Source organism: Schistocerca piceifrons, chromosome 5 (genome assembly GCF_021461385.2).
Source record: "Schistocerca piceifrons isolate TAMUIC-IGC-003096 chromosome 5, iqSchPice1.1, whole genome shotgun sequence".
NCBI lineage: Eukaryota > Metazoa > Arthropoda > Insecta > Orthoptera > Acrididae > Schistocerca > Schistocerca piceifrons.
The window spans coordinates 274,011,374-274,026,699 of NC_060142.1; the positions used below are offsets into that span (position 1 = coordinate 274,011,374).

The 15,326-nt window shown below is 40.5% G+C and overlaps 1 protein-coding gene across 4 annotated transcripts in view; it reads right to left on the minus strand.

The window, feature by feature from the left end:
• LOC124799222 overlaps positions 1-15,326 on the minus strand; it is a 185,103-nt gene that overhangs the window by 117,659 nt on the left and 52,118 nt on the right. For all 4 annotated transcript variants that reach the window (XR_007016986.1, XM_047262757.1, XM_047262758.1 and 1 more), the window contains exons 4-5: positions 14,867-15,100; positions 13,942-14,211 (exon numbers count right to left, since the gene is read on the minus strand). Coding sequence is in view for 3 of the 4 variants with exons in the window: in XM_047262757.1 (XP_047118713.1) it covers positions 13,942-14,211; positions 14,867-15,100 (504 nt within the window). In the remaining variant the exon portion in view is untranslated. The remainder of the gene's footprint in view (positions 1-13,941; positions 14,212-14,866; positions 15,101-15,326) is intronic.

The window sequence follows — 15,326 nt, forward strand, 5'->3', positions numbered from 1 at the left end:
CTCTTAAAGCTTTTTAAATAAAACAAACATTATTAGCATTCTACATCTTTATTCTTCGTGTCTACTTTTTACACTCTTCTGCTGCTAGAGAGCTCAGAATTGCAGCATGTGACATGGCAGTGTGTAACATAATGAGAGACAGTGAGCTGTAATCAAGTTTTGAATTCAAAGTGTTCATCCACACATGAACATTCTCTCCTTCAGTACGATAATGCCATGTCACACACAAGTGTTGCGACATCTGCCACAGTCTGACACCTCAGGTTCCCTGTCATTGATCATCCTCTGTACAGTCCTGCTTGGTCCCATTCAAGTTTCATCAGTGTCCAAAACTTAAACACCTTTGACTACTTCATTTTGATAGTGATGAAGAGGTGCAAGCAGAGGTGAGGTTGTGCCTCTGTCAACAAAGTCAAACATTCTACAGTAACGGTATCAACAAACTGGTCTCTTATTGAGAGAAATGTGTTAATTGCCAGATAACTATGTCGAGAAATAAATTTGTAGACATGAAGAATAAAGTTGCTAGAACGTAAATAACATTTGATTAATTTAAATAGCTTTAAGAGTTTTTACATAAAAAATTCAAAGAATTACTTTTCAGCACACCATAATACCTGGCTGAAAATCTGAAAATGACTTACAAGTTCATGCCCCCCTCCATCGGTAATGCTGGAATTGAATATGGTGTTGGCCCACCCTTAGCCTTGATGACAGCTTCCACTCTCACAGGCATATGTTCAATCGTGCTGGAAGGTTTCTTGAGGAATGGCAGGCCATTCTTCATGGAGTGCTGCACTGATGTCAGTCGGTGAGGCCTGCCATGAAATCCTCATTCCAAAACATCCCAAAGATGTTCTATAGGATTCAGGTCAGGACTCTTTGCAGGCCAGTCCATTAATTACAGGTATGTTATTGTTGCCACAGGCCGTGCATTACGAACAGGTGCTCAATCATGTTGAAAGATGCATTCGCCATCCCCAAATTGCTCTTCAAGAGTGGGAAGCAAGAAGGTGCTTAAAACATCAATGTAGGCCTGTGCTGTGATAGTGCCATACAAAACGACAAGGGGTGCAAGCCCCCTCCATGAAAAACATGACCACACTATAACACCATGCCTCCAAATTTTACTGTTGGCGCTACATATGCTGGCAGGTGACGTTCACTGGGCATTCGCCATACCCACACCCTGCCATCGGATTGCCACATTGTGTATCATGATTCGTCACTGTACATGTTTTTCCACTTTCAATCGCCTAATGTTTACACTCCTTACACCAAGCGAGGCATCGTTTGGCATTTACCGGTGTGATGTGTGGCTTATGATGAGCCACTCGACCATGAAATCCAAGTTTTCTCACCTCCTGCCTCAGTGTCACAGTACTTGCAGTGGATCCTGATGCAGTCTGGAATTCCTGTGTGATGGACTTCTTTTGACTTGGTGCATATCTATGATGACCATTTATGAATTGCGTGACAACAAAAAGGATGCAGTTTTTAATATGTCTCTATGTAAAAGAATATGTGCACTTACACTATGTGATCAAAAGTATTCAGACACCTGGCTGAAAATGAAAGTTCGTGGAGCCCTCCATCTGTAATGCTGGAATTCAATGTGATGTTGGCCCACCCTTAGCCTTGATGACAGCTTTCACTCTCGCAGGCATAAGTTGAATCAAATGCTGGAAGATTTCTTGGGGAATGGCAGCCCATTCTTCATGGAGAGCTGCACTGAGGAGAGGTATTGATGTCAGTCGGTGAGGCCTGGCATTCCAAAACATCCCAAAGGTGTTCTATAGGATTCAGGTCAGGACTCTGTGCAGGCCAGTCCATTACAGAGATGTTATTGTCGTGTAACCATTCTGCCACAGGCAATGCACTATGAACAGGTGCTCGATCGTGTTGAAAGATGCTGTCACCATCCTCGAATTTCTCATCAACAGTGGGAAACAAGAAGGTGCTGAAAACATCATTGGCCTGTGCTGTGATAGTGTCATGCAAAAAAAACAAGGGGTGCAAGCCCCCTCAATGAAAAACATGACCACACCATAATACCGCCGCCTCTGAATTTTACTGTTGGCAGATGACATTCACCGGGCATTTGCCATACCCACACCCTTCCATCAGATCGCCACATTGTGTACCATGATTCATCACTCTACACAACATTTTTCCACTTTCAATCATCTAATGTTTACACTCCTTACACCAAGTGAGGCGTCGTTTGGCATTTACTGGTGTGATGTGTGGCTTATGAGCAGCCGCTCAACCATGAATTCCAAGTTTTCTCCCCTCCCGCCTAACTGTCACAGTACTTGCAGTGGATCCAGATGCAGCCTGGAATTCCTGTGCGATGGTCTGGATAGATATATGCCTATTACACATTATGACCCTCTTCAACTATCGGCGGTCTCTGTCAGTCAACAGACAAGGTCGGCCTGTACGCTTTTGTGCTGTACGTGTCCCTTCACATTTCCACTTCACTATCACATTGGAAACAGTGCACTCAGGGACGTTTTGGAGTGTGGAAATCTTGCGTACAGACGTATGACACAAGTGACACCCAATCACCTGACCACATTCAAAGTCTGTGAGTTCCGCGGAGTGCCCCATTCTTCTCTCTCACGATGTCTAATGACTACTGAGGTGCTGATATGGAGTACCTGGTAGTTAGTGGCAACACAATACACCTATTATGAAAAACATATGTTTTTGGGGGGTGTCCTGATACTTTTGATCACATAGTGTAAATATTGTAAATAAATATTCCTAACACTCCTAGTGCCTACCCAAGGTGTGGAACAATTTAAAAAAGTGAGAAATGGTAAGCACATTGGAAGTATTCAGCATCCAGCACATAAAGAGAGACGTAACAATGCAGCACATGTGGCATGGACACCAAATCTCGCAGTTAGTAGTCAAGAGTTAGTTTTAGTTACCTTTTCCATGGTCGTAACTTAAACAAGCTTTGGCTAAAACAGTCCAGAAAGTTATTGTGCTTTCAACACTTCTACTATATATAGCAGCCAATCATCAAGGAGCAGTGAGCAGTCAGCATATGCTGATACCACATTCTAGATTGACGTATTTCTTCTGTCTCACATTTAAATATTAGATAACAGGCACCACTATATATTAGATAACAGGCAACACTATATAAAGGCCAATTTAAGCTATTACAGTAGACTGTCTGTAACATTTCCAGAAAAAGCACACTCAGAGCTCAGCTCCACTAAGATGGAGCTGAGATAATGGAAACAACTTGTGACATAGTAGGTGGATTCTTCCAATCCGTTATTTTTTTCTACTCTCAAAAATAACCAATTTTTAAATGATTTTTATCTTATTTTCAGTATTTTTATCTACTGGTATGAAACACTTAATTCTCTTTAATATATGGTTCAGATTATTATTCTGGTTCTTCTGTCTACACCGATATAATTTCTTTTCATTAGGGCTCTCATAATTAGAAAATACTATAGTCTGCAACATGCAAAACCCTGAGCTAATTGGTATATTTCAGAAAAGTGACCTATACCAATAGAAAGCCTAGCAGTCCCACTTACTTTGAATTATCAGAAACTAATTAACTGAATTGCATTTAAGTTCATAAGTATCCCCATTTTCCATCAGAGTTTTCATCATAATCATTGTTAGATCCTGAACTTTGACAACACATTTTTGTTACTTTATTTTTTATGTACAAAATGACATACAGCATTAATTAACTAAATAAATAATTATTTCATGTACTTTATCCTAATTTGCTATATGGTGCTCATACATGTAAACAGTTTATTCTCACACCTGTCTGTAAGCAGTTGGATGTCACCGAAAATTAGTGGTTTGAAAGCCCACAATAAGACCTATGTTGGGTGCACCCTCTGTTAGCTCATTCACAATCTTGCACATTTCTACAGGCAAAAATATGTGCACTGACAACTGTGAGACTCATTAATATTAATGTTTAAAGACTTTTGAATGATTTCAGTTATTAAGAAACATATTAAATTAACTGTGTTGTGGTTAGCAAGTGTGTGAAATGTTGTCATAGAAACTAGTGATTGTTGGACATGATGATATCCATTATCAACTGAAGTGAATGAACTATTGAAGTGCGATCCTTTATATTAGAGTTGACACAGTTGAATAAGTAATAGTGAGTAAAAGATATCTAGTGCCAATAACTATATTCACACTTCCAGGTAAAATACATCGAATGCAACAACCAAGGAACATTACATTACACACATAAAACTCAGAGCATACAATAGCACCAGAGAGCTCTATTACATTCCAGATGATGCACTTTGCCGCTGTCTCACACGAAATATATTGTTCACACAATTCCAACACTTTCTGATAAGTTACTAAAGCACAGTGCCAAATGCAAACTGTGATGTTTTTGTATAAGTGTGAACTGTATCTTGTGCCCAACACAATAGTCAACTTTGCCACTGTAATTGTAGGTACTGATCTGGTCCAGTGTGCTCATATGAGATGTGTTCAAAGGAAAAGGTGCAAAACAACACTGTGAGTATAATTGATATATTTATTCAAAAGTAATCACTGGAGGACTGAGCACAACTATCACACTGTTTAATGAGTTGCAGGATTCCCTGTTCCCAGAATTCCTGTGGCTGTGAGACAGGAGCCAGACCACTGTGTCCTCCAGTTTGTCATCTGAACTGAAGCACTTTCCTTTGAGATATGCTTTTGCAAGGCAACATGTCCAGGCTGTAGGGTGGATGCTCTAACTGATCCCACTTAAACTTGGCCATTACAATTTGTGTGTCATTGAAAACATGTGGACACATGTTATTGTTGAGCAGAATGACCCCCTCCATGGAGCTTCCCAGCTGCTTGCTCTTGATGGAGCTGCAGAGGCTGTGAAGTGTCTCAAAGTACATGTCACTTTTAATAGTTTTTCTGTGATTGAGGAATTCAATAAGTATCAGACCTCAGACATAAAAAACGACGGTAAGCATTACCTTGCCTGTTGTAGGCACAGCTCTGAATAGTTTAGGGAGAGGTGACGATGCATGCTTCCATTTGCATCCTGTTCTGCTTTCTCTCTTGCTTGAAGTGATGGCACCAGCTCTCATCACCAAGGACAATCTACTCCTGGAAAATGGGACTTCATGATACCAGAACAGGTGTTGTAGTGCTCACTCCGTAAGCAGGTCCTTTTCTTATTTTCTGAGCTGCTTCACAACCCACAGCCCTCACACCTTCTGGGAACCCTGTCTGTTGTGCACAATTGTTCACACTTTTCCAAATACTTGCCCCCATAATCAATGCCAACATTCACATTGTGACACACTGATAATCTCTCACCAGATCATTCATCTTGATGATGAATTCAGCCTTGATTATAGTGTCTGCCTGACCTGATTTCGGGTCATAACTGAAACACACTTGGCCTTCACAGAAATGGGCACTTCACTTTGTCATTGACTTGTTGGACACACAGCCCCCAATATATGGCTACCATACAGTGATGAATATCCTCCAGTCAGAAATATGATACCACCTCACTGCTCCTCAATCAACAAATTGTGCAATGTGAACCTCATTATGTCCTTACACACTGTCCCATCACATGAACAAAATGCACAATTAACATTTTAAATAAAATGGTTCTTATATGGGAAAACAGTGATCTGTAATTATAATAAATACATTAGAAACAGTCTTGATTACTTAACTTTTTTAATGGTGATCGGTTTCGATCTTTTTATCAGATCATCTTCGGACCATGAATGTCTGCCGGAGGTGGTGGCGCATGGCAATCCTCTTGTTTATCTCTGGTGGTGTACACAATTGCCTGCTTCTCTCCTGGATCACATGCCCATGCATGCACACAACCTAGCCAGACACTACATTTCTGTCCCTAGATGTCTCACTATATTATCCCACAGCAGCAGATGCAAATTTCAACCGTTTGCTTGTTACAATGTTCCATACCTTTTTAATTGAAGACTATTTATATATTTTGGTAGTTGACATACTGGTCATCATTATTAACAATTGACCTTAGTAAAGAATAAATGTATGTTCAGTGAAAATAAAACTAAGATGTCATGTACATCTCTGAGCAATGATATCCCACACTTATTTAGTCTTTCAGCTTTGTGGTGCTTGAGAGAGGTACTCCTGAGGAGAGACTATGAGAATCAGGTCAGTATCACGACAGGCTGTGTCAATAAACTAAAGTTATGCCTACAACAACCTTTGTGATATCATTACTCATACTCTCCAGATTCACTAGGAATTTACCAGTGGAAATTGTCATTATTTGTCACTAACGATGTGTTCACAGCACAGCAATGAAATTCTTAACAACTACCAAGTGATAGAAAAGAACAGAATCAGATACGACGATATTAGGAAAGAACTTCAGACAACAAGTGAACAAAAGAAGTTGGAAGAAGGTATCCATAAGTGTCAAGTTTGGCAAGAAAAACAGTCAGTAAAATTAAAACAGTTGAAGCCAAGGAGGAAAGAAATTTTGGTAGATAAAGGATAAAATGGAGAGCAGTCAATACATGATGTGATATGGAGAAGGTGTGCAGTTGTAAAGCACTGACTGCACGCCAATCAGTGTTGTGCTGCAAAACAGCATCAAAAAGGCACTGACCCATGTGCCAATGGAAAAAGCGGTTGGTGCCACACTTTCAGGAAGACAGAGTTCAGCACCCCCTGTCAACGCTGATTTGATCAGCCACCCATCGCTGGTTGGCTCATTTCAGTTACAGTCTTTGAGAGCATCAATAGTGAGTAGTAGGAAAACAATAGTTAGCCTGAATTCTGCAAGTAGTAATAGTGGAGAAATGTAATTGCACATAGGAGGCACAAGAAATTACATTTTTTCTTTTTCCTTTTAGAAATAAAGCGATCAATTAATCTTAAAGTGGTACATACAGATCATTTTGGATTCTTGCCACCAGTCATCACAACTCCTCTCCTCCCTTGTCTGTGATGGTGCTGACTCCCACAGTAGCCAACACATCTGGAGGATGAGGATTCCAGAATCAATGCTGCCTTCACTCTATGCTGCTCCCTTACAGCGCGTCACTAATATTTCTCTCTTTTCTTTCAGAGGTGCGTTGCTACTAACTGTGTTCTTTCCTGCAGGGATGCCACTTGCTTTCACTAATTGTGAATAATTACTTTGTTATGCTGCTTCTCTTATTAAAATGGCTCTAACCCACTTCCTCCCCACCTGCACCTACGCCTCCAGCTACCACTGGCTTTGATTTAATGCAGTTTATTCAGTATCAGAACCATAAAATGTTGCAGTAGATGATGACAGTACATCAACTCATTAATGCACAAGTCACTGCTGCAGCAACTCCACTACAATAGCCAGCCACATCCATGACACTGCCTCAGTGCATTTCACCGTTCCAAGCTTTCAGTGACCAGCATGAGGAGCGGAAAAAAGTACTACGCTCAGTTCGATGCTCTTTGTGCTACCAGGATTCCAGGGTTGCCACAAGTTTATCCAAGTGAAATTCCCTGATATTTCCCTGATTACCAGACAAGTTCTAGCATTTTTGCCTGACAAATCTTGCGATTTCAAGGGTAAGTTAAGATGTAATTTAACAATCTGTCCAAGCATCTATGGTGCAAGAAATGATAGTGAAAATGAGAAAATATCTAAAAAAAAATTTTAAAAAATCCTTGCAAGCAGATGGCATTTCCTGGTGTAAGCAAAAATCTCAAGTAGTAACATCAACATCTTTTGTAACAAACTGTTTTTAGATGGAGAAAGCAAGCCAATTGGTATACATGTTTCATTAAGACCATTGATGTTATTTTATTTCAATAAAATGAAACACATTTTATGACAAAAATATGCATTTCCTTGGAGTCACAAAACAGATTTAAAATATCTTCACTGATTTCAGAAATAACCTTAGAAAAAAGTAGGCCCCTTGAAAGAAGTGTACAAGGTGAAGAAGAATTGTGTAAACCAACAATGTAGGTGACCGCCAAAGAAATGTTGGTTCCACTATGTTCGTTATTGTCGGTTATTACCTACTGTGTTACCTCTATTATTTTACAGGTATTTTGTGATTTTTCTTTCAAGAAATATATGAGTACACAGCACACAAACTGCCAGTGACTGACACAATTTTCTTCTTCTTCTTATCTTCCATACTTTCCAACATATAAACTACTTTTTAAATGCCAAGATGTACTAGAACAAATAAATGTCTATAAAATGCCACACTGTACAACATACTTCTGGTGAGAGAGTAAACAAACCATTTCATCTACTGAGACAAAAAACAACATTTCTCCAGTATATTCCTAAAATCCATCACCCATGGCTTCTGGCCTGCTGAGGAGCACCACAGTCCTGGGTCCATGGATAAACTATGAAAATCCGCTGCAATGTGCCACACACAAACAGACCTGGCCTGCAGGCAAATTAATGAGACTAGATCCGAAGGGCAGTGCCTGCACGTTAGTGGAAGCTAAGTGACTTCAGATCAGCAGGCATGATCCATTACAGATACTAACAAAAAAAGGCCTGCGGTTTTGGCCCGGCACGGAAGTTCACTGTGTGGCCAGCTATTCATGAGCCACAGATAGCATGTTGATGAAATGAGACCACGGTGATCAATCTGCGCAACAGATAACTTGTTCAAATATTCTGAGAATTAATAATAATGAGGATAGGTAGCAACTCACTGTAAAGATGATTGCTGAGTCACAGACAGGTATGTAGAAAAGACAATCACACTCTCACAATAGAAGTTTCAGCCATAGCTTTTGTCAGAAAATGAGAGCACACACACATTCACACAATCACTCAGACACAACTCATTTATAAATGACTGCTGTCTCTGGCAGCTGCATCTACAGTCTGAGAATCAGATCCAAACAAACCACTCCTCATGCCTCTCATCGGCAGCTGCTAGGCTAGTAACAAGAAGTGGTGGCAGGAAGCTGAGGGGAGTGTTAGGAAGGGGAGCAGCAATAGTAATGAGGGAGTAGGAAGTGCCGCACATACTCAGCTGCAGCCAGCCAGTGATGATGCATGACACCTCAGTAAACAAACCATTTCATCTACTGAGACAAAAACAACATTTCTACAGCGTATTTTTTTTTTTTTTTCAAATTTCCTTAATATTTCCCTGATTTCCATGATGTTGTTTGAAATTCCCTGATATTCCTCATTTCCAAAACCTATGGCAGTCCTGGCTACACATCAAGAGCAAGGTACTGTGAAACTTCCTTATTTCTTGTCAATGGCTGGCACAGGAGCTTACCAACTCACTCACAAATTATTCCTGGCTAGTAGGCTGGAGTTGCTAATTTTTGAAGATTTAGTTTATGCCCTCACTAAGTATTAAGGTACAGGTTGCTGCAGCTCATTATAAGTTATTTCAATTGCAGAAACAGCCACAACAGACATACCATCAGTGAATCAGTCATCTTCAGGGTTTGACATGACAGTGTCGTTTTCAATGTAGCTGTGGACAGTACTATAGTGATGCAATGATTTGTGATGCAATTAGATACAATGTACTAGATAGCGGGATTCATGAACAAATTCTTAAACATTCTGATCCTACTTTGAAATGAGTGTTACAAACTGCTGAACATCAGGACTCGTGATAGTTCTGTGGAAAACTTTTGAGGTTGCTCCCATTTTCAATGCAACACAAAGTGACAAATAGGTATGGCCTCGCAACCAACTGCCACATGCAAACAGGCCACTGTGAGGAGGCCAGAGTAAACAAGTGTCAATGCATGTGTCTGCTGTATAATCATGTCCCTGCTGCTTTTCCACACATAAGATACAACATTGCCCTTTGCGGAACGTGTCTTACTTTACTTGGGGAAAGCCAGGTCATGTACAGTCTGTGTGCCTGCAACAGAAAGATAACTCCACCCATGTTTGCTCTTGTAAGTGTGGAGCACCTTCTCATTCAGTGAATGTAGTTTTTTCTAGACCGTCTACCAGTATTAGTAACAATCAAATTCAGGATGTGACTTCACCCCACCCAAGTATTGTGTAACATCAGGCAGACAAACTGTTTGTGGTCTTACTCATTGCTGGATGCTGTGTGCAACTTCAGATGGACCCTGGCACTTCCATTACATTGCTTAATTGTGCCTCTTATAAACAACTGGGTTCGCCACAGATGACAAAATCTTGCATGCAACTTACTGGTATAACAGTCAGGACATTTCAGTGCTTGGTACATGTAGTTTGCCTGCCACATTCCAGTCTCACACCAGAAAAGAGACACTTACAATTTTGTGTTCACAAGACTGAAAATATTTTTGGGTTAGATTCATTTGATTTATTTGGTCATCATATTCAGAAGAATGTACTTTCTGTTTCTACTTTCAACTCAAAAGACAGTGTTACTCACTTGATTCAGGAATTTGTTGATTTATTTTCTGAAGGACTTGGCAGAGCAAATAATTTTGTGGCGCATGTTACATAGGAGGACAATGAGCAACCCAAGTTTTTTTGGACACATCCTGTCACTTGGGTGCTTCGATACAAAGTTGCAATTGAACTTAAAGAATGGGTAGTGAACAGGATTCTCCCTTAGTATAGTAAATAAATAAATACAAAATAATCTTACCAAAGCCTTCTGGAGGACTTAGTCTTTGTACTGACTTTAAAACCACTGTGAATCCACAAACAATAATTGATACTTATCTGTTGCCTCACCTTGAGGAATTAATGGACAGGCTTGGTGCAGGCCGCTATTTTTCAAAAACTGATTTATGTGATGCATATTTGCAAATTCCACTAGATGATGAGTCTCAAAAAGTGTTCGCAATCAACACACATTTAGGGTTGTTCAAATTTTTGTGCTTACCCTCTGGCAGCACTTCCGTGCCTGCCACATTCCAATGCTACTTAGAACAGCTTACTGTAAAAGTTCCATTCTGTTCAAATTACTTGGACAATATTGTGATGTCAGACCATACACTGGAGGAACATATCAGTAACCTTCATACACTTTTTCAAGTACTTGCAGAAGTGTCACCTGGACATATCTATCTTTTTTCAGATTGAAATTTGGTACTTAGGCCCTGTTCTTAATAACCAAGGTTTTCATCCCCTTCACTCACATTTGCTGGGCAAACAGGACCTCCCTGCCCCGTGGAATGTGACAGAACTACAGTCAGTTCTCAAGAAGTTGGCATACTACATTCAGTTTATACCCAATGCAGCCTTGATTATGGCTCCATTGCATCCTTCACACGGGAAGAATGTGTCTTTTGTTTGGACCACAGAGTGTCAGGATGCAAACCAGAAACTTAAAAAGCCTTGTTTAGTGACAGATAACTTTTTTATTTCAATTCCACTAAGCCTGTGGCTTTGGCAGTGGACAATTCTTCATACATAATTGGAGCTGTGCTCTCACACAGATTTGGTTCACAGGACAGGCCAATTGCTTTTGCTTCCAGGTTATTGACCAAGACTCAATGTAACTGTTCTCAAATCAAGAAGGAAATGCTCACTATTATTTTTGGAATGACAGAGTTTCACCATTATCTGTTTGGTCAGAAGTTTTACCTAGTGACGGACTATAAGCCACTTCAGTCTTTGTTTCATCCATCCAAACCTGTTCTGCAGCACACGGCTCAGAAGCTGCAATGTTGGCCCTTGTTACTGTCACAGTATCAGTATGAAATGTTGTACTGGCACACACTGAAGCATGCAAAATGCTGATGCTCTTTCTTGCCTTGCTGTTGGTCCTGATTCTGAATTCAATGCTACTGCCGCATCTAGTTGTCAGCTCAATGTGCAGGACATTTACCTTTTACAGACTTTTCCACTGAGCGACAGGAAAATTGCACAGGCCACAGAAGCAGATCCTGACTTGAGGCTGTTGTTGCACTGCATCTGTCCTGCTTGGTCTCATTCAATGAAGGACATTCAGAATTCTTTTGTGCATCGATATTTTGCTCTTTGGAATAGCCTCTCCATCCAGCATGGTATGATTTTACTGCAACATGACTCTGGACAATGCCATGTGCTTATTCCCAAAGTGTTGCCAAAAGATGTATTGCGACTGCTCCATCAAGGACAATGGGAATTACACACACAAAACAGTTTACTGTGTTGGCACTGTATGTACTTGGCCAGGCACGGACGCCCACATTGAACAGATGACATCACAGTGTTGCACTTGTGCTGAAACTCTATCAACCTCTCTGCAAATGTTTTCAGTTTGGCCAAAGTCTCAGTTGCCGTGACAATGAGTGCATATAGACTTTTATGGTCCCTTTTGGAACATTCATTGGCCTATTGTTGTGAACTCTTTTAGCAAATATCCGTTTGCAGTGCCCATAAACTCAGCTCATTGTGCAGTACCATTCAGGCTTCGTCATCTGTGTTTTGCTTGAAAGGTTTTGAAGTGTTGGTTACAAAGAACAGGCCACAGTTTAAGATTCAGGATTCTGAACAGTTTTGTAGAGCCAATGGTATCACTCAAATTACTGGTGCTCCTTTTCATCCTCACTTGATTGGCGCAGCTGAACAGTTTGTGCATATGTTCAAGCAACAGATGAATAAATATGTGCCTCCCACACACAGGACCAAGCAACGTATCACACCATCAACATATCACACCATCAATGCCAGAACTTCTACCTGGCCGGCACCACCACATGCTGCTCCAGTTGCTGCACCCACATCAGCACACAGCCCCCCGCACTCTCCACAAGTATCGCTTTGTGATTAATGATTATATTCTTTTCAGAGTTTTTCGTTGCACCAGGTGCTGGGAGAGAGAAACGATTCTTCCAAATTTGGGTGCTTCATGTACTTAATTCAAGCTCTTGCCGGGCCACCATCAGAACCAGATTCATGTTTGTCAGTTGTGAGATTGTTCCACAGATTCACGTCCTACCAGGATCTTTCAGCCGGTGCAGCTGCCCCTGGGTGCCTCTTCAGCACCAACTGCAGAACCAATCACCTTTGCTGCCACAGCAGCTCAACTTCCCAGTGCTCGTCCCGATGCATGCCATGGACCAGGCACCATCATCATCATCATCACTGCCTTCTTCATTTGGAGTGCAGGACGGATGTCGGGGTGCAGGTGGGATCTTAATGTCAGTCCCAGGTGCGGTTCCTGGCTACTCATGCCAACCAGTTGATGCTGATTTAACCAACCAGCCATCACTGGTCAGCCTAATTTGGCCACAGTCTTCAAAAGCATCAATACTGAGTAATAGGAAGACAATATTTAGCCTGCATTCTGCGAGTGATAATAATTAATAAATGTAATTGCAAGTAGGAGGCACACTAAGTTTTTCAGTTAATCTTAACATGTTATGAACAGATGATTTTGGATTCCTGCTACCAGCCATCACAACTTCTCTCCTTCCCTGTTTGTGTTGGCGCTGACTCCCACAGAAGCAGACACAACAGAGGGAGTAAGAAGAAAAAGAAGAGGAAGAAAGCATGGCGCCAATCAAAACTCAGCTTTTGAATCACTTTTCTCTGAATTCCCTACTTCTGTATCCTGATCAGATAGCTGTTCACCTGCAAGTTGTGCAAACATAGTTTGCAAACAAAAACCAAGCCCCTACCACGGCTATGCAAGTCAACCTCCTCCCTCTGGTATCCCAGGCAATGGACAATAAACTATTAATAGGTGGATACCTTTGCCAGTGTATGTATAAATATATTTATATTCTGAACATCTAAAATGTTTTTCAATGGTCTCAAATACCTCACTTCCTTGTACATCTATCTACTGGAAAATTAGCTCTCACATATGCAGTTGTCATTCCAATTCTGATCTGATTAATTATACAACTGGACTGGTTATCATCTTCTTTTAGTATGACTGATGCACATTTATAAATTATTATGATGGATTGCTAAATTATTATGGTGGATTGCAAAGAACACTCTAATGATAAAGTAAAAATTGAATATCATAATACCTCACACCGAAGTTTAAGGCCTTGAAGTTCTTCTGGTTTGCAGTTGGCTTTGAGTCTCTGCAGCTCACTCAGTCTTTGTTGCTTACGATCTCCTGGAGGCACTGATGAGTCAACAAGGTTTCCGCTGTCACAGGTATCCGGTGCAGAAGTATTTGTGTCAGTGTCAGAAGTCGCTTGAGGCTGCTGATGCTGTTCTGAAGTTGGTGGTTGCGAAGTGCGAGGGCAGTGATTCTCACTGGGTTGTGTACTTGGTGTGGACCCTTGTGCTTCCTGAAATGAAGGAGTTTCCTTAAAATAATTTTTTGCTTAATAAAATGCTAAAACTACATGTAATTAATTTTGTTAATGACGTTCAAATATTTACTTTTCTACCAGAAAGCTTTTGACGTAGCCATGTTTAGCACATTTGTGACTTTAAATTGAAAAAAGACATTTATCTGCTTTTGTCCAATAAAAATTTTACTTCTCATTATAAGAATTCCTAAATCAATCAAAACATTTTTCCCCCAAATTCCAATTGTGTGCTAGACTGGGACTTAATCTGGAAACCCCTGTCTTTAGCAGGCAGTGTGCTCTCAATTACATTATCTTATCTCCCTTAAGGAACTGGTGGCACATCAAGACAGCCTTTGTGCACCGTAGAAAGTAAATAGAGAAACAACGGACTAGTTGAAACTTTAAGTTGGCCACAAGGCAAGCATGACGAACTTAACTGGTAAGGCAGCGGTTCTGGGTTCAGTTCCATTTTTAACCTGTCACAGAAATTTTAGCAATAGTGCATATACAACACAGAATAAAAGATGTTTTCTCAAAATCAAGAAACATTGGTAATGTCGGCATGAAGAGCTTTTCCTATTTTGGTTGCTATTTGTGTAGCATGGGCTAAAAAAGTGGAAGATAAATAGAATTTTACAAATGTCCTTGCCTGTGGCTGTCTGTCATGTTCAGTATATGGTCCTCTCCTAAACAGCACACGAGCAAGGTCTCGAGGTCCGGAAGGTGACAGTGCAGTGCGATAAGCTGTTGACTCACTCCACACTTCAATGTCAGTGTTTCCCTGACTGGATTCTCCTGATTCACCACTTCCAACTTCTTGTGTCATTAGTACCTCACATCGCATGATGTCACAATAATCAGCTAGGCATACTGCATCTTCAGCCTGTTTGGAATCTTTGCATTAGATTACATATAAAACATTCTTAAAGAAAAAAATTTTAAAATTTCCCCCAGAAAAAAAGCTGATACATTTTCCAGAAATGAAAAAAAGCTTAATTAAAAGGACAGATTTTCCCCAAAACTTAAGTGAAAGTAAATCAACTTCCAAAACGCAAAACCACTCAAACAAATTGACCAATAACTGATTGACAATCACTTAGGTTCTTTGA